General features: G+C 43.4%; 2 protein-coding genes across 2 annotated transcripts; one reads left to right on the top strand and one right to left on the bottom strand.

Annotated features, from left to right (window-relative positions):
- Positions 1-7,233, top strand: LOC145877469 (E3 ubiquitin-protein ligase rnf213-alpha-like). The gene is made up of 14 exons (XM_082973044.1): positions 1-95; positions 227-406; positions 515-681; positions 846-948; positions 2,326-2,434; positions 2,580-2,787; positions 2,968-3,167; positions 3,381-3,503; positions 3,650-3,760; positions 5,712-5,954; positions 6,050-6,143; positions 6,386-6,420; positions 6,500-6,603; positions 6,999-7,233. Exons 2-14 carry the CDS (start codon positions 252-254, stop codon positions 7,231-7,233), a joined length of 1,887 nt encoding a protein of 628 aa, XP_082829170.1. The 5' UTR covers positions 1-95; positions 227-251.
- Positions 7,234-14,079: 6,846 nt separating this feature from the next.
- Positions 14,080-18,445, bottom strand: LOC145877533 (C-type lectin lectoxin-Thr1-like). Its single transcript, XM_082973240.1, has 6 exons — positions 18,382-18,445; positions 18,172-18,272; positions 16,648-16,775; positions 16,026-16,175; positions 14,826-14,934; positions 14,080-14,581 (listed from the first exon to the last, which is right to left on the bottom strand). Exons 2-6 carry the CDS (start codon positions 18,242-18,244, stop codon positions 14,436-14,438), a joined length of 606 nt encoding a protein of 201 aa, XP_082829366.1. The 5' UTR covers positions 18,245-18,272; positions 18,382-18,445; the 3' UTR covers positions 14,080-14,435.
- Between the last annotated feature and the right edge of the window lie 1,629 nt (positions 18,446-20,074).

Raw genomic sequence — 20,074 nt, 5'->3', positions numbered from 1 at the left:
GCAAAAAACTCAGACGTAAAATCGGAGGAACCATTTGCGGCCATCATTACAGTACTGAAGACTTGCAAGCAAAAAGCAAGTGATCTGATTTGCAAGTAAGTCTATATGATATAATTTATTTAGTGTAAAAGTCTATTCATATTATATGTCTACATTATTCGCTGTGGTTGATAAGCTGTATACAGAATTTGATGTTTAATAACGGCAGCTATTTTTTTCTCTTTAGGTTTGGTTTCCAGTGCCGTGTGTGCATGGGGGAACCACAAGACCCCGTGGACCTGCCCTGCCACCACATGTTCTGTCTGACCTGTGTCAGAGGATGTCTCAACACAGGCCAAATGTACTGCCCCACGTGCAAACACGAACTCCCAGATGACTTCGAGGTCAAAGTGACTGAGGACATAAGGTGGGTGTGTTTTACCCTTTTTTTTAAATCTGGATAACCAATGATAAAGGACATGTCTTTCCCTGTTAACCGTCTTATCTGTCTAATCTGTCTACTATGGTTTTGCAGAGCTTGCATCACACTAAACGCTCAGTTCAGGCAGAGTTGCAATGCGTTTTTCATAGACCTGGTCACTACTGTGTGCTTCAAGGACAACATCCCCCCATCAAAAGGTGTCATCCTGCACCTGTTGTCCTTCCTCATGGTTGAGACAGAACCCATCCCACTCATCAGAGGTACCCTCAACACACACACACACACTAGCCAAAATTATAGAGTTTAGATTCCATTTGTTCCTGTATTCTTTTTGACATTTTAAGCATTAAACAGACCAGAGGGAAGATTGTGGCTCAGTAAAATGTTTTTATCTGTGTTCTGATATGTATTATATTTGTACCAGCACAAAGTCAGATACACACCAAAGATTTCTCACCATTTGATGAGTCTATGGACAAGAATCCTGTGGTGCGATCAGTGATACTCAAGCTTCTGCTCAAGTACACGTGAGTGAACCAGGAAATAAATGTTGTTTATACACTATATATACAAAAGTATGTGGACACCCCTTCAAATGAGTGGATTCAGCTATTTCAGCCACACCCGTTGCTGACAGGTGTATAAAATCGAGCACACAGCAATGCGATCTCCATAGACAAACATTGGCTGTAGAATGGCCTTACTGAAGAGCTCTGTGACTTTCAACATGGCACCGTCATAGGATGCCACCTTTCCAGAAAGTCAGTTCGTAAAATGTTTGCCTTGCTGGACCTGCCCCGGTCAACTGTAAGTGCTGTTATTGTGAAGTGGAAACGTCTAGGAGCAACAATGGCTCAGCTGCGAAGTGGTAGGCCACAAAAGCTCACAGAACGGGACCATTGAGTGCTGAAGCGTTTACTGCGTAAAAACTGTCTTTCCTTGTTTGCAACACTCCACTACCGAGTTCCAAACTGCCTCTGGAAGCAACGTCAGCACAAGGACTGTTTGTCGGGAGCTTCATGAAATGGGTTTCCATGGCCGAGCAGCCGTACACAAGCCTAAGATCACCATGCGCAATGCCAAGCGTCGGCTGGAGTGGTGTAAAGCTTGCCGCCATTGGACTCTGGAGCAGTGGAAACGTGTTCTCTGGCGTGATGACTCACGCTTCACCATCTGGCAGTCTGACGGACGAATCTGGGTTTGGCGGATGCCAGGAGAATGCTACCTGCCCCAATGTTTAGTGCCAACTGTAAAGTTTGGTGGAAGCGGAATAATGGTCTGGGGCTGTTTTTCATGGTTCGGGCTCGGCCCCTTAGTTCCAGTGAAGGGAAATCGTAACGCTACAGCATACAATGACATTATAGACGATTCTGTGCTTCCAACTTTGTGGCAACAGTTTGGGGAAGGCCCTTTCCTGTTTCAGCATGACAATGCCCCCCGTGCACAAAGCGAGGTCCATACAGAAATGGTTTGTCAAGATCGGTGTGGAAGAACTTGATTGGCCTACACAGAGACCTGACCTCAACCCCATCGAACACCTTTGGGATGAATTTGAATGCCAACTGCAAGCCAGGCCTAATCGCCCAACATTAGTACCCAATCTCACTAATGCTCTTGTGGCTGAATGGAAGCAAGTTTCGCAGCAATGTTCCAACATCTAGTGGAAAGCCTTCCCAGAAGAGTGGAGGCTGTTATAGCAGCAAGGGGGGGGGGGGACCAACTCCATATTAATGCCCATGATTTTGGAATGAGATGTTTGACGAGCTGGTGTCCACATACTTTTCGTCATGTAGTGTATCACTGCAATGCTGCTGTAACCAGCAATGCAATTCAGTTGGTTTCAGATGTTATCAAACATTTGACTGAAAATTAACTCTTTTTTAATTTTTAATTTTTTTTTTTAGCTTTGATGACGTCAAAGAATATCTGCAGCAGTATTTGACATTGATAGAAGAGAGCAACATTCTAGAGGATAAAAATGAACTTTATGCGCTCTACATCAACTGCCTTGAGGTAGGATCTGACAGGATTTCACCCTAAATCAATGGAGTGCTATCACTATTCTATTTGTAAAAGAGGTCTTCTAACCTCAACGGGACTTTATGGATAAATAAAGGTTAAATAAATAGAATAGATGTTTATAACTGTTTTTCTGCAGGACTCCATGTTCGACAGAAAGCCACATGAATGCCAGAAGCCTGCAGATCAGCAGGCCTACCTGCAGAATGAGACTGAGTTCTTGCGTCACTTCCTGGACTTTGTCACTGCGTCGGCTGAGACCGTCACAATAGAGTACCTGCAACAGATCGCGAGGGTCCGTCTATGCCTGGACATGGCTGCACACCTGCTCCATAGCATACAGTCTGGTAAAAACACTCAGTCAATATGGCGTCATGAATTCTGATCCTTGTTGCTTTAAAAATTGTGCATGTTGGTGTAAATGAATTATAGTTGTTTTTTTATACGGAATGTTTTATAAAGAATGCTTGCAATCACTTTGACTGACTGATCCAAGATCTGTCCTCGGTTCCTCACATTGTGTGCAGGGGAATGTGAAAATCCTCAGGATGTTGTCGAGGAGTTCCTGTGTGCTGTTAGGAGCCTGTGTAAGGAGAGTAAGAACGACTGGTACCGGGTTTACCTGATCCGCAACGTCAGCAGCCAGCACGGTGTAGAGTATGTCCAGAGAATGCTGAAGGATACAGAGAAGTACAGGTGGCTTTTTCCTGAAGAGTTGCAGCAGCAGGTACATCACAGGGTTTCATGAAACGTTTCATACAACTCCATTTGTTTTAAACTGTTGAAATTACCCATCGGTCCTGTTTCCTGTTCTCTATTGTTTACAAACATGTTTCTAAAGAGGACCTGAGCGGGTTAGATACAATGATGTGTATTTCCTAGCTAGTACTGTGAAGGACGATGTTCTAGATATCAGGGTCTTCCATCGTCTTGTATGCAGAATGAAGATGTTGGCCAGATGGACCAGTATCTCGTCTATGGAGACGACTACCAGGATATCCGCGAGGCTGTTGCCAAAGCAGTACTAGAGGACAGTGTGCAGGAGATTGAGGATACCTGTCAGGTATTAGTTTAACTCCACTAAACTCAATACCACTGTATGTAATGTGTGTGTGTGTGTGTATTAGTTTTATTAAAACTATTTCTAACCTAAGAGTTTATGGATGTTTGGTGAATTTGTCCTCATCTTTGTGTGTTGTTTTGTTGTAGAGATGTACTGCACCTGCAAGGAGGCGGACCTTGTATGTCCTGCTGTCTCTTTTCAGAGAAGTCACCAGTCTGTACCGAGCAGCCAACACAGGCCTCCACCCCACCCCTAAGGTAGTAATACAGGCCTCTACCCCACCCCTAAGGTAGGAACACAGGCCTCTACCCCACCCCTAAGGTAGTAATACAGGCCTCCACCCCACCCCTAAGGTAGGAATACAGGCCTCTACCCCACCCCTAAGGTAGTAATACAGGCCTCTACCCCGCCCCTAAGGTAGGAAGACAGGCCCCTACCCCACCCCTAAGATAGGAAGACAGGCCTCTACCCCGCCCCTAAGATAGGAAGACAGGCCCCTACCCCACCCCTAAGATAGGAAGACAGGCCTCTACCCCTAAGGTAGGAAGACAGGCCTCTACCCCGCCCATAAGGTAGTAATACAGGCCTCTACCCCGCCCCTAAGGTAGGAATACAGGCCTCTACCCCGCCCCTAAGGTAGGAAGACAGGCCTCTACCCCTAAGGTAGGAAGACAGGCCTCTACCCCGCCCATAAGGTAGTAATACAGGCCTCTACCCCGCCCCTAAGGTAGGAAGACAGGCCCCTACCCCACCCCTAAGATAGGAAGACAGGCCTCTACCCCGCCCCTAAGATAGGAAGACAGGCCCCTACCCCACCCCTAAGATAGGAAGACAGGCCTCTACCCCTAAGGTAGGAAGACAGGCCTCTACCCCGCCCATAAGGTAGTAATACAGGCCTCTACCCCGCCCCTAAGGTAGGAATACAGGCCTCTACCCCGCCCCTAAGGTAGGAAGACAGGCCTCTACCCCTAAGGTAGGAAGACAGGCCTCTACCCCGCCCATAAGGTAGTAATACAGGCCTCTACCCCGCCCCTAAGGTAGGAAGACAGGCCTCCACCCCACCCCTAAGATAGGAAGACAGGCCTCTACCCCTAAGGTAGGAAGACAGGCCTCTACCCCTAAGGTAGGAAGACAGGCCCCTACCCCACCCCTAAGATAGGAAGACAGGCCTCTACCCCGCCCCTAAGGTAGGAACACAGGCCTCTACCCCGCCCCTAAGGTAGGAAGACAGGCCTCCACCCCTAAGGTAGGAACACAGGCCTCTACCCCACCCCTAAGGTAGGAATACAGGCCTCTACCCCACCCCTAAGGTAGGAACACAGGCCTCCACCCCACCCCTAAGGTAGGAAGACAGGCCTCCACCCCTAAGGTAGGAAGACAGGCCTCCACCCCTTCCCCTAAGGTAGGAACACAGGCCTCCACCCCACCCCTAAGGTAGGAAGACAGGGCTCTACCCCACCCCTAAGGTAGGAAGACAGGCCTCTACCCCACCCCTAAGGTAGGAAGACAGGCCTCCACCCCGCCCCTAAGGTAGGAACACAGGCCCCTACCCCGCCCCTAAGGTAGGAAGACAGGCCTCCACCCCTTCCCCTAAGGTAGGAACACAGGCCTCCACCCCACCCCTAAGGTAGGAAGACAGGGCTCTACCCCACCCCTAAGATAGGAAGACAGGCCTCCACCCCGCCCCTAAGGTAGGAAGACAGGCCTCCACCCCACCCCTAAGGTAGGAAGACAGGCCTCCACCCCGCCCCTAAGGTAGGAAGACAGGCCTCCACCCCGCCCCTAAGGTAGGAAGACAGGCCTCCACCCCGCCCCTAAGGTAGGAAGACAGGGCTCTACCCCGCCCCTAAGGTAGGAAGACCGGACTCTACCCCGCCCCTAAGGTAGGAATACAGGCCTCCACCCCACCCCTAAGGTAGGAAGACAGGCCTCCACCCCACCCCTAATGTAGGAACACAGGCCTCTACCCCTTCCCCTAAGGTAGGAAGACAGGCCTCTACCCCACCCCTAAGCTATACACGTTAGACCATCTCCTTCAACTCCACATCAGAGGGAAAACTGTTAGCCCACAACTAACGATAGAGTTGGCAAACTATTCTGATTTTTATGTTATAATAGTTATACTTTGAATTATATTGACTTTTTGTAGACTTCAGAAAATCCCAATTACATTTATCCAAAATGGCTGACTTTGTTTTATTCCTCCAGCAATGCAAAGCACTTGAGGACTTCATCGAGGGATCAAGGTACCTAAATTGCAGGGAAGTGAGGGACTTTGCCAAAGAATTGGTTCACAACAGGATGGGAGGACTGAGTGTCCTGGCAGACCGGTCCAGTGTGGAGCATACCCTTATAGAGCTGGTTGTCCACATGTCTGCTGTGCTGCTCACTGGGACAGAAGGGCTGCTCACACCTCTTCAGCAGCTTGGCCTGTCTCCCAACAATATGCTGGTATGATTCTCATCAGCACCTGTCAATATCTTACATTGACTTTCTCCTTGTTGACTGTGAGAGTTGTCTTTATCTGCTTATGTCTATCCCAACAGAGTGCCTTTCTACCCACAATGCCTGAGGACATGCTGGCTGTCGCTCAAAGGCTTATAACACAGAGTGAAGTGGATTATGGACTCTCCTGGTACTGTAAGTACAGACATTTTGAATCCTAACCTGATAAATGCATGTACTGTAACTTGAACTTTGAGTAAATCATCCGAGTTACACCTCTGTGAAATTGTATTTGTTAACATCGTGCTACAGGAAGCATATAGACAGTATAGACATATAAATTAATTGTTATTTTCAGATTCAGCTAATACAATTTTGGGTTAAAAACAATGACATTTCTGTAATAATAAGCTCAGTTTTGACTCAAATCTCAACAGCTTGTCCGAATGGTCACCCCTGTGTTGTGGATAAGGTAAGCAAAGTTCTTCATGTAAATATTTTATGTTCATTAGCTAAGCAAACAGCCAACTGATTTACTCACTCTATTGCAGTGTGGTCAACCCACCCATAAGGCACAATGTCTAGAGTGTAGGGTGGAGATTGGAGGGGAGAACCATGTTCCCTTGACTGGTTTCCAGAAGATGGAGCTACAGCAGTAAGTCAGCTCTCTAAGGGCCCAACAGTGATATTACTGCCAAAGCATCAGAGTAGGAGTGCTGATGTAAGATCAGTTTGGCCTTTAAAATAATACTAAAGTATATGGACAGGAGGGACCTGATCCTAGACCAGCACTCCCACCGCTCTTAGAAAAAGGGTTCTTCATCTATCCCCATAGGATAAGTCTTTGAAGAACCCTTTTGGTTCCATGTACAACTCTTTCCACAGAGGGTTCTACATGGAACCCCAAAGGGTCCAACCTGGAACCAAAAAGGGTTCCTACGAAGACAAGAACCCTTTTGGAACCCTTTTTTTCTTAGAGTGTTTTCTGATCCGTTTTATACATGGCTCCAGATCTCATGTCATGACCAATAACTGAACGTGTCCTCTTAGGGGAGATCTCACAAGGACTGGCCACATCCTGGGAGACCCTCAGAGGAGGGACAACCCAGACACCCTGGACACCAAAAACATGTCCCTCACCCCCTTCATCCTGGTCAGACTGCTCACCCACCTGGCCATGCTGAGAGGGGCCTCAGAGCAGCCACAGGTAGGCCATCTTGTCTGCCAAAGGCTGCCAACTCTTTCTGGCTTTATGGGTCCGGTGTGTGAAAGAACAGTGCCTTAATTAAGTAGGGAGTCCACCCACGCTGCCAAGAGGGATTGCTTTGGTGATGAAGTTCCACTTCCTTGTATTATAAAATACATTTTACCAATAGAAATATGATAATTCATGTTATTAATTGTTCAGTGGGTTCTTTCTTGAACATATCATCAACATTAAAGTCGGATTACATAACATTATAAATCTGATTCATAAGCATCGAGCTCTATTGACAGAGGTGCAGGTTTCTAGTAACAATTTTTGAGGATTTTATATTTTGGGGTTATTCACCTTCAAAGTTATTTCTGCGGGTCGCTAAAAGCAAAATATGCATGACGAGCTAAATTTAAATGTAAAAGGCTTTGTATATAAAAAGCTGCAAATCATGCTGCAAATCATGCAAATCATTTTATAACATTTTTGACATGCGTTTTTCTGGATTATTTTGTTGTTATTCTGTCTCTCACTGTTCAAATAAACCTACTATTAAAATTATAGAATGATCATTTCTTTGTAAGTGAGCAAACGTACAAAATCAGCAGGGGATCATATACTTTTTCCCCCCACTGTACTACTCATCTGTCATCAGATTCAACTGAGACACCTCAGGCTCCAATCTATCGGTATCTTCCACTCTTGGGCAGCCTCCGTCAGGTTTAAAGGCACACACAAAGAAGTTCTTCTGGCTACATGGTTTATCATTCCATTTGCCGGTTTTTGAGAAGATGAATAGAGATGGAGATATTAAATGAAAGAAATGATTAGTATTCTTAGAATATGTCATGATATGTCATCAACAAAAATAAAATGAAACATTTTCTTTCCTCTCATCCCCACAACACCACCTGGAATAAAAAAAAAGGTCCCAGAATATTCTAGAAGAAGTGCCAGTACTCAAGCAGTAGAAATGTAGGGGTTTCACCAGCACAATTCAAACCACAGCCAGTTATCCCTCCCCTCTCTTGCTTATTGAGCCAGTTCATCTCCATGCAACGTCCATCACCGGATGGTTGCTTGGGTTCCTGAATCCAGGCAGAGAAATCCATATTAGACCCATCGGCCCAGAGGAAGTTGCTAGCCTGTGAGAGAGAGAGAGCAGGACATATAACTGACCAAAACATAGGGGCAAGCAAGGGGGTATAACTGGTTTTGCCCACCTGCTTTTGCTGGCCAATTTGAACAGTGAACACTACTTGTTTTGAGATTCATTTTAGTCAATTAATACAGTTGCATTCTTTCCCCATACATTTTTGTCATTTAGCAGACGCTCTTATCCAGAGCGACTTACGGTAGTGAATGCATACATTTCATACATTTTATTTCTTTGTACTGGTCCCCTGTGGGAATTGAACCCACAACCCTGGCGTTGCAAACACCATGCTCTACCAACTGAGCCACATGGGACTATACACACACTATTGATATACAGTGAGTGCACATATCATTAGGACCACCTGCTCTTTCCGTGACATCAACTGACCAGGGGAATCCAGGTTAAAGCTATGATCTCTTGTTGATGTCACTTGTTGAATCCACTTTAATCCGTATAGATGAAGGAAGGGAGACAGGTAAAAGAAGGATTTTTAAGCCTTGAGACAAATGAGACATGGATTGTGTATGTGTGCCATTCAGTGGGTGAATGGACAAGACAACTGATTTAAGGGCCTTTGAACGGGGTATGGTAGTAGGTGCCAGGCACACCTGTTTGTATCAAGAACTACAACTCTGCTGGGTTTTTCACACTCAACAGTCTCCCATGTGTATCAAGGATGGTCCACCAAGGACATCCAGCCAACTTGACACAACTGAATATTAGGAAATTGTTCCTGTTTGGTATACTCAGTGTAAATACTTATGGTAATATACTGATGGTAATATATACATGTAAACAGGAGTAATAGTGACCAGTAGCAGGATAAATAGATTAGAAATAGATAACATTCTAATGGTAATGGCAACCAATAATCAGTACACAGCAGCGTAATGGAGTAATGCATCAAATCAATAGTCGTTCTGTTACGTGAGTATTCATTTACCATTTGGGTGTGTTTGTCTCCCCCTGCTGGTTGTTTTAGATATGCCCAGTTAATGTTACCTTGACCTCTGTCATGTGACCTGGCTCATCAGGAAGTTAAGTTGTTTTAATTTAGAGCTCCTCACATTTATTGTTTCAGCCTCCTGAGGGAAAAGAGGCATTGCCGTGCCTTCTTCACGACTGTTCTGGTGTGAGAGGACCATGTTAAGTCCTCAGTGATGTGGATACCGAGGAACTTTCAGCTCTTGACCCTCTCCAAACCTCTGGTGTCCTGGAACTACACTGCCAGTTCTCTGACCTTCTTCCTGTAGGCTGTCTCATTGCCGTTGGTGACCAGGCCTACCATTGTTGTGTTGTCAGCAAACTTGATGGAGTTGGCGTCATGCGTGGCCACCAATGTTCCCTCAATTTTTTTCCGGCACTGAGCAAATTTCAGCTCTGCTGAGCACAAAATTGAATATTCAGTAACTTCCAGTGCACGTTTACTGTGAACACTGAGGCTGTATCTGCTTTAAGTTACAGCCAAGTAGGTTACTGTAGCTATTTGATCATAACTGTAATGTATACGCAGGGAGTCAGGAAACAAGTGCAGAAGGTGAGTTTAATAATAATAAACATGAATAATATACAAAACAGGAGAAGCGTACTGAATGTAACCAAAACCAATACTGCCTGATGAGTAATGCTACAGTGGGCTAGATAAAGGGTAAGTAATCAGGGTAGTGATGAAGTCCAGGTGAGACTAATGATGGGGCACAGGTGTGCATAATGATCGGTTACCAGGACCGGTGGTTAGTAAACCGGCGACATCAAGCGCCAAAGCGGGAGTAGACGTGACGATACCCCCCCCATTGACGCCCAGCTCCAGCTGAAGATTGACACCGGTCAGGGGGACAGCTCGAGGGTGAGGAGCGGGCCAGTGTGGATTGCGAAGTTGGAAATCTCAGATGACGTTGGGATCTAGAATGTCATCCATCGGAATCCAACACTGCTCCTCTGAACCTTACCCCTCCCAGTCCACCACATACTGAAGCCGACCCCCACAACATCCAAGAGGGATCTGACGGCATAGGCGGGGCTTCCCTCGATGTCCAGGGGAGGCCTCCGGAGGGGTCTCGTGGGGATGGCATCAGCCAGGGGTCCAGGAACCACCGGCCTGAGGAGGGAAACATGAAAAAAGGGTAAGATCCGGTAGTTGGTGGGGAGCTGTAATCTATATGTCACCTTGTTGACCCTCTGGAGGACCTTGAACGGCCCCATAAACCGGGGGCTCAGCTTCATACAGGACAGGCGGAGTGGGAGGTTCCTGGTGGAGAGCCAGACGCGATCACCAGGATGGAACACGGGAGCCTCACTACGGTGGCGATCCACCTGCTCCTTCTGGCGGCGGACGATGCGCTGGAGCCTCACTTGGGCATCGTTCCAAACATTTTCTGCGTGCCTGAACCACTCGTCAACCGCAGGAGCTTCGGTCTGGCTCGGGGTCTATTTAGCCATGGCTGGCTGATAACCCAGAACACACTGGAAGGGAGTCAGCCCGGTGGAGGAGTGACGCAATGAATTCTGGGCGTACTCCGAAGGAATCGTGCCCGCTCCCCCTGCCTCTCCTAGCAGTGACTCTTCAGGAACCTCCCCAGCTCCTGGTTCATCCTCTCCACCTGCCCGTCAGACTGAGGCCGGTACCCGGAAGTGAGGCTGACCGTGACCCCCAGCTTCTCCATGAAGGCTTTCCATACCCGTGATGTGAATTGGGCACCACGGTCAGAGACGATGTCCTCCGGAAGGCCATAGTTCCGGAAGACCTGCTGGAACAGTACCTCAGCGACCTGGAGAGTGGTAGGGAGACCACAGAGAGGGATAAAACAACAGGATTTAGACAATCTGTCCACAACAACCATAATAGTGGTGAAACCATCAGATGGAGGGAGATCAGTACCCCAGTTGTTGACATTAACCTGTTTAACCACTTGTCCTTCAGACAAGGAGGTGACTGAAAATTGTGTTGTTGTTTGATGCAAGAAACCACTTTACAAAATAGAATGCATTATTACAGAGAGTCAGACAAATTATGCTACACTCTGCCTATTGGCTACTTAACTTATTCAAGCCTGTCTCAAAATACAACACTGCCCCTTTAAGACATAAAAATGCTCTTTACTTGACTTGCTTTTCAAAGATGAAAAGAAATGTAAACGTTTTGAGCTCTTGTAGGAAGCAATCCCTCCCATATTGCTGACTACAAATGATCTATAACTTGGCTAATAACTCACTAACTGGCAAAGGATATGAACAAAATGTGCACATGTGGCTACATGCAGCTCTCACTGTGATCTCTAAACAAGCACATCTACTCACGACCACAGCTGTAAACACAGTCCAGATCAAAGTAAATGGCACAAATCCATATATGGCAATGGTCTATTTGCATATAGGCCTACTGCAGCTCTGATTGGTTATGCCTCACCAGTCTGTGTAGAGTACGGGCTGAGTCGTGCGTGTCAATCATATCTGTTCTACATGTTGCACTTCTATCTGAACATTCTGAAACGTTATGTCCTCCGATTTCAGCCCCTTCATAATATACTGTAATCATTATCTTCATCCTCCTGGTCGGCTACTCCTCCCACACATTACACCAATAGACATTAGGGTGTATTGGTATTTGTCCCCATCAGCCTGCTAAATATTGGTATGAGGCCAGGTCCAAAAAATGTCAGGCAAAGATTATTGGTGAATGAAGATATTTGTAGCAATGCATGATGTCTCAAATTAAAATAACTGAAGCAATATCAACATCATTCATTATGAAAATAGATTCACAAAGAGCAAGAAATCGATGTACAGAAGTCTCAAGTACACTGTGTTTAGCCTTTTTAATCACAGTCCTTTTTGTAAAATCTTGACTGTGATGGAAATCTTGAACTGACAAAGGCTTTGTCTTTGAACCATGGGCTTTCTCTAACATTTTGTAGAGTTTTGGTGTGGTTGTGATGTCTGAGACTAAGCTATAAGGTGAAAGGTATCTGACAGTGCAGAGGTACTGGTGAGGCTATGGGAGAACAGACAGACAGAGACCAAGCATGAGGACAGAAGCAGTTGGGGGGCCATGACAACTCTTCTGGATTTTATCATGATGATCAATTTGAATAGTGAACACAAGCAGCTGTTATAGTGTCTTTAGTTTAGCTGTGTTTTAGCCTTCAAAAGTGGTTCAGACCCACATTTTAGGAGATAAGGCTAGATAAGGCAGTTGCCTAAACCTGATTGCACTGCATTCCCCAGCACCTGCATTTTAGAGCCAACCTCACTCTCACCTTGATTTCAATTGCACAGTCAAAAATTACTCTTGTACCATTAGTGGAAGAGCAAGTTGTGTTTCAGCTGCGGTTTGTGGCTGAACTAACCTCATGAACATGTTTTAGGACAAATAAACCATCATTTATCAAGGAATGTAAAACTCATTCTCTACACATTATCTTACTACAATTTATTTCACATTGACATAATAATAATAATAATATGATGTGCCATTTAGCAGACACTTTTATCCAAAGCGTCTTACAGTCATGCGTGAATACATTTTACATGTGGGTGGTCCCAGGAATCAAACCCACTACCCTGGTGTTACAAGCACCCTGCTCTACCAACTGAGCAATTTTGAAAGTCGTACACCCTTATAATACTAGGCTGTGCCATGCAGGGCAATTTTGTAGACAGATGTCCTAAATGATCAACTCTAAATTGAACAGGGTAATATATTAACTCTCACCATCGAAAACAAGACTAGGTTAGCCTAGGCTACAGTGGAAGTCCAATATTTCTTTAGCATTTCCATGTAAAACAAGGCTATTCATTAGAAATCATTCAATTATGGAAACATCTTCATTTACAATCATTTCTGTAGCCTAATTTCACCAATCGAGCTCCATAAAATAGAAACCTGGAAGGCAAATAATACAAATGTTTTCATGTAACTACAATCTCATCTTTATTTAGGCTACATTAATCCTTGCAATTCCACATGAGAAACCCTCGTGTTTATAAGGAATCACAGCATTTGTACAATTTGACAGTTTACCTGTAATGAGGGCGAAGTCTGCAATTCTAATAACAAGATAAACATATTTTGGCCATATGTAAAGAAGCACGCCACATTGGTTCATGTGTCTAAAACCGCACCGGCCCCCTTCCCATTATTTATCAGAGGTTGCTGATTGGACAGACACTTGACTTGTTAACAGTTTTGCAGCAATTCAGCTGAACTCATTCTTGTTTGGACAGAGCAATCACGTTTAACCTAATGCACAGCTGCGCTCTAAACCAACGATGTGACTGATTTGAGTATAATCTTTCTAAAGCAGAGCTAAGCTAACGACGCTACAATAGCGTCTACTTGTTTTTAAAATAAGTGGCCTTGCGTGAAAATGTATTGAAGTCCAATCACTCATGCTCTCTGTTTGGGTGCACTACTCCAACAGGGCAATGAATGGGAAGGTATGGGATTTCATTCTAAATCTATGGGTTCAACCTATTGTCCATCTCTAACCTGTCAAGGCTGCTTCAGCCCCTCACTCTGATGCAGCATCCTTTAATCTTATAGTGGATGTTAACTAAAGTATCATCTATTCGTGGCATGTTGTCCCAACCAGCACATATCCATTTAGGGAATTGAATTGGGTTCATCTCATTTGAAGTGCATTACTTACTGTCTGTCTACATAGTAAGTGAATAGTTGTGGTAAATGTATAGGCCTACAGCTGCATGAGGAATCACAAGAGGGAATTGTGGAGACACTTGTTGAATCGCCAGTTTAGAAAAGAGAGGGAGGTCATGGATAAGATGGATGAAAATATTCATTTTTATTTGCTAACCAAGCAATGCGTAATGTCTCATCTTCCAAACAACTGAAGCAATATCAACACCATTCATCCAGAAAATAGATTGGGTTACATTGTTTTCTGACAAAATATAGTATTCTCAAATGCAATGTGTTTAGAATATTCAAATACAACCAGTATCAGAAATTCATACTTTGGGTGGATTGAAACTGACTGTGATGTGGAAATCTTTAATCCAACAAAAGCTTTGTCTTTGAGCCATGGGTTTTCTCTAACGTTTTACAGGGTCCTGGTGTCGTTGTGATGTCTGAGACTAAAGCTATATAAGGCAAAGCATATCTGACAGGTATATACTACTCATCTGTCATCGGATTCAACTGAGACACCTCAGGCTCCAATCTATCGGTATCTTCCACTCTTGGGCAGCCTCCGTCAGGTTTAAAGGCACACACAAAGAAGTTCTTCTGGCTACATGGTTTATCATTCCATTTGCCGGTTTCTGAGAAGATGAATAGAGATGGAGACGTTAAATGAAAGAAATGTATAGTATTCTTAGAATATGTCATGATATGTCAGAAACAAAAATAAAATGAAACATTTTCTTGCCTCCCACCCCCACAACACCTTTTGGAATAAAAAAAAAGGTCCCAGAATATTCTAGAAGAAGTGCCAGTACTCAAGCAGTAGAAATGTAAAGGTTTCACCAGCACAATTCCAACCACAGCCAGTTATCCCTTGCTTACCGAGCCAGTTCATCTCCATGCAACGTCCATCACCGGATGGTTGCTTGGGTTCCTGAATCCAGGCAAAGAAATCCATATTAGACCCATCGGCCCAGAGGAAGTTGCTAGCCTGTGAGAGAGAGAGAGCAGGACATATAACTGACCAAAACATAGGGGCAAGCAAGGGGGTATAACTGGTGTTGCCCACCTGCTTTTGCTAATGATGGCCAATTTGAACAGTGAACACTACTTGTTTTGAGATTCATTTTAGTCAGTTCATATTAGTGATGGGCACCGATATCAAAAAGTTGATGTCAATACAGTTGCATTTTTTCCCCAAACAATATTGATATACAATGAGTGTAAACAACATTAGGAACACCTGCTCTTCCCATGACATAGACTGACCAGGTGAATCCAGGTTAAAGCTATGATCCCTTATCGATGTCACTTGTTAAATATACTTACATTTGTATAGATGAAGGAAGGGAGACAGGCTAAAGAAGGATTTTTAAGCCTTGAGACAATTGAGTCATGGATTGTGTATATGTGCCATTCAGAGGGTGAATGGACAAGACAAAATATTTAGGTGCCTTTGAACGAGGTATGGTAGTAGGTGGCAGGCGCACTGGTTTGAGTGTGTGAATAAAAGTAACACTGCTTGGTTTTTCATGCTCAACAGTTTCCCGTGTGTATCAAGAATGGTCCACCACCCAAAGGACATCCAGCCAACTTGACACAACTGTGGGAAGCATTGGAGTCAACATTTCCCTTGCCAGCATCCCTGTGGAATGCTTTCAAAACCAATATTAGGAAGGTGTTCCTAATGTTTATACACTCAGTGTATATACTGGCTTCATGACAACCTTGCAACCACATGAATGTTCACTTTTCTGTTGACTTCCACGGTTCTATGAAGTCTAGACAACGGCTTGCTGATTGCCCATTGGACCAGGTGTGAATGTTCTAGAAGCCTAAACCCACCCAACCAGTTTCCATCCATTGTCGATGGCCCAATAGCAGGCAATTATGTATGCTCAGTTGAGAGCCTGTGAGAAGGTCTGTGAGAGGCACAATCATGTATTCCCTTTTACATAAAAGTGTATGTTAACAGGAAGGGATAAACCAATATCACGATATGCCTTGCTCATATTGATACATCAAGCAATATCGATATCATGGATTTTGGTGCCCACCACTAGTTCTTATGATTATTAACACCTGTGAAGGGTCAGTTAGTGCATAACCACCGAGCCAGATGCGAGGGTTTTGTCGGCTGCTCCACTGAGTGAATTCATCCAGGGCATTGTTTTCCTCAGCATTGTGGGTTGATACCAGATGAGCACCAGTCTTCACAGATTTGCAGTGATTCTGTGTGATGTAGACATTAAGGAAACAGAGAAAACATATTTAGAGTTGGATTAATATTGATGATGCTTTGAGAGTTACTTATGGAGGTAAAATCACACAGCAGATATAGACCCAGTGGGCACAAACTTGTTAAATCAAATCAAAGTTGTTACCATGTCGTTTCAATCAAAAAATCTATGTTTTTCCTTCTGATGACATTGAATCAATGTGGAAAACTGGTTGGATTAGGAAAAAGTCATTAGCGTACAGTACAGGAATTTAGGATTTTTTTTCACCCAAAGTTTAACCTAAATCCAATGACATGGTTCAAATTGTTGTTTATTTCACTTTGAATTCACGATACTTGACAACTCAATCCATCAAAACTAGATGTGACATCTGTGCCCAGTGGTGAGGTACACTACTGTATGTCTACCTTTAACTGAGACATCATGGATACGTGGGATAAAACCTGAGAGAAGTCTGAATTTACCTCAGCTGACGTATAGTCCAACATCTGGTTGAAGTGCTTAATACAGTAGGACCCCAGTTTGTACCAAGCAGCATGACCAGTGCATTGCTCAATGACATAATTCTCTAGTAGTTTAACTGTTGAATTATCTAAAAGAGGGAGAACAAGAGAGATAGGAGAGAGAAAACAAGTGATACAAACAGACAGAGCTAATAATATAGCAAGTAAAACAGAGGTAAGGCTGTAGGGGAGAGTGGGGTACGTTGTGCCAACGGGTTAGTTGAGCAACCCCTTGTTTCTAGGAAACCATACACGACATTAATTAAATGAATGTGACCAAACATTTAGGAAGTGGTCATCATTTCATGAAGGAAGAAACATGGAGAAAGTGTTGCTAGTTCCAAAAAACGGAATTCCACAAAGTCAAATAAATGTATTGTGTTATAGATTTCATGGTGCTTGTATCTAAAACAAAATAGGTTGTTTTAAGACTCTTTCATATATCAGTTGGGGTCTCTATAAGCAACAAAATGAGGTCCTAAACCTAGCATGAAAGTGCATCCCTGTAGCTGCATGAGCTAATACAGTCAAAATGGTTGCTTTGGGGTAAATTGTGTCATTTGGCCAGGGACAAGTTAAGCCAATAGCTCAACACACCCCATACAAATGCTAATTACATTTAGTCAGTTTTATACATAATATGCATAGTATTTTTTCCATTTGTCATGCATATGAACTCAAGGTAGTGTCTGCTCTGTAGCAATAAAAATGCACGATCATGCCCCGTGTATACAAATGCAAAACAAGCAGGGGTCTAGCCTCCCTTGAGGTTCTTGAAAGAGCAGCCAAGGAAGTGAGAGAAGGGAAAAAGTCCATTCAAGCAGCAGTTAGGGAGGAAAAATTGACAGAGTGACACTGAAGAGGAACATTGACAAACAAGAAAACAAACATGTTCCTGTGAGAAAGAGAGGCTTTGATAGAGTCTGATAGAGTCATGACATGGAGTCTGATCTTATTAAACATATCAAGAATCCGGCAGACATTTTCATGGGTTTAGTAGACTCAAATGTAGAGAACTTGCCTATGAATTGGCACAACATCCCCGTTCAAGACAACTGGCGGCTCAACTTACCCATTCTCTATTACCCCATACCCTGAGACCTCTTTTTTTGGACAAGCTATGTTTTCAAAACTGTTATGTTTACATGAATTCTGATTATTTCCAGGGATACACAACATCTTGAGATATATGTAGATATATTTGTTAGAAAGAATACTATGATGTAGTGATGCTGAATGTAAAAAATGACTCAACATACCCCCTACCACTTCTGAGTAGTTTACATTAGAAATATGTTACTCTGTGACTTAAGTCAATTCCTTATAAACAGACTATCTTAACTGGAAATGTTTAACCAACCTCTTTCATAATTTGGTTATTTTACCCCTAAAGACAATTAAAACTGAAAACAACACCACTTCCAAACTCAAAGTATACAGTAGTCACTCTGGGTTTGACATGATCATGATAGCATTGATGCTCACCTGCAAAGGTATGGGGGCAGGGGTGGGCAGAGGCCCCGAGGAACATCATCGCCAGAACGAGTAGGACCTTCATCTTGTCTTCTGTCTGTCTGTCTCTCTATCTGTTTGTTTGTATTGATTAACACAGGTGAAAGAGCATAAGTTAGCTAAAGGAGAAAAATAAAAGATTGATGCAAAAAATGGATACAAGAAGTAAAACAATTGTCTTACCAAAGTGTGAACTCTTTCTTTTCTATTCTTTTGACTTTCTAATTCTTTCACTCACCGCTCTCTGCTTTTATAGTGTATCTGTCTCATACCCCTCCTCTATCTCCTCTTCACCTCTGCATGCTTCCTTGTTTGTCTCTATCCTTATAAGGTCTGTTGTTTTGGTTTGTTTTTAATTCAGTACCTTATGAGTACAATTAACCATTTAAAAGCATTTCAGAAGATATGACAAAATGTCATAACAACGAAGAAAGTTCATCATATTTTATCATCTTAAAATGTAGTAGCCTATTGAGCATATTTGAAGTTAGGCTTATCATGAAGTGGAGTTGTGCATTCCAACACAATATTGGCCCGCTAGAGAGAAGAGATGTGTCAATTATAATTTTATGTTGGTATATTTATTTGACGTTAGATTGTTGAATAGAAGACATGTTCACTGGCTTTAACTGGGTTCATGTCAACATTTAATGTATTTTTTATGTAACCTTCATTTAACCAGGCCAAATAGAACACATAGATTCTGAAGGATTTGACAAATAAGCAAAGTGTTTTGCATTGCTATTTTGAATGACATTTTCAAATCAAACTTTATTTACACAACGTTAGCATTTGGAGACAATGGGCAGGTCAACAAAAGCATGGATCGCAGTCTTAGACTGCTTACAAGGTAAGGAAACCAATATTACATTTTGTGATTTGAGTGAACTATCCCATTAAGACAGAGTTGAGTTGGGATATTTACTCACTCATGGCATCATTGGACTGTCCTGTTTTTTTGGTTTTTATCTTTATGCTCTGCATAGGCCTATGGCACCTGGTAACCCTAGGCCTTGACCTGAGTAGTTCACAACAGATGTGTGTGGGGTTTGAAAAGAACAGGGATAAATGCACAATATTACAGATTGATTTGGTCTGTGAAACTATTCATTAATATGCAAACTCAACTCTGTTTTAATCTTAGATATCAAATGGACACGTTTGTGGCTGCATCACATCCGGCCGTGGTTGGGAGTCCCATAGGGCGGTGCACAATTGGCCCAGCATCGTCCGAGTTTGGCTGGGGTAGGCCATCATTGTACATAAGAATTTGTTCTTAAAACTGACTTGCCTAGTTAAATAAAAATAACAAAAATATTAATAATAATCTGTTCTACACAACGCATTTCTATCTGAACATTTCATAATATACTGTAATCATTAACTTCACCCTCCTGGTCAGCTACTCCTCCCACACATTACACCAATAGACATTAGGGTGTATTGGTATTTGTCCCCATCGGATTCCTAAATATTGGTATAAGGCCAGGTCCAAAAAAGTCGGGCAAAGATTATTGATGAATGAAGATATTTGTAGCAATGCATGATGTCTCAAATTAAAATAACTGAAGCAATATCAACATCATTCATTATGAAAATAGATTCACAAAGAGCAAGAAATCGATGTACAGAAGTCTCAAGTACACTGTGTTTAGCCTTTTTAATCACAGTCCTTTTTGTAAAATCTTGACTGTGATGGAAATCTTGAACTGACAAAGGCTTTGTCTTTGAACCATGGGCTTTCTCTAACATTTTGTAGAGTTTTGGTGTGGTTGTGATGTCTGAGACTAAGCTATAAGGTGAAAGGTATCTGACAGTGCAGAGGTACTGGTGAGGCTATGGGAGAACAGACAGACAGAGACCAAGCATGAGGACA

This window comes from Salmo salar, chromosome 03, assembly GCF_965601325.2.
Source record: "Salmo salar chromosome 03, fSalSal1, whole genome shotgun sequence".
Lineage (NCBI taxonomy): Eukaryota > Metazoa > Chordata > Actinopteri > Salmoniformes > Salmonidae > Salmo > Salmo salar.
Note: the sequence above shows the minus strand (reverse complement) of the source record. Positions and strands in the feature narration are given on the sequence as shown.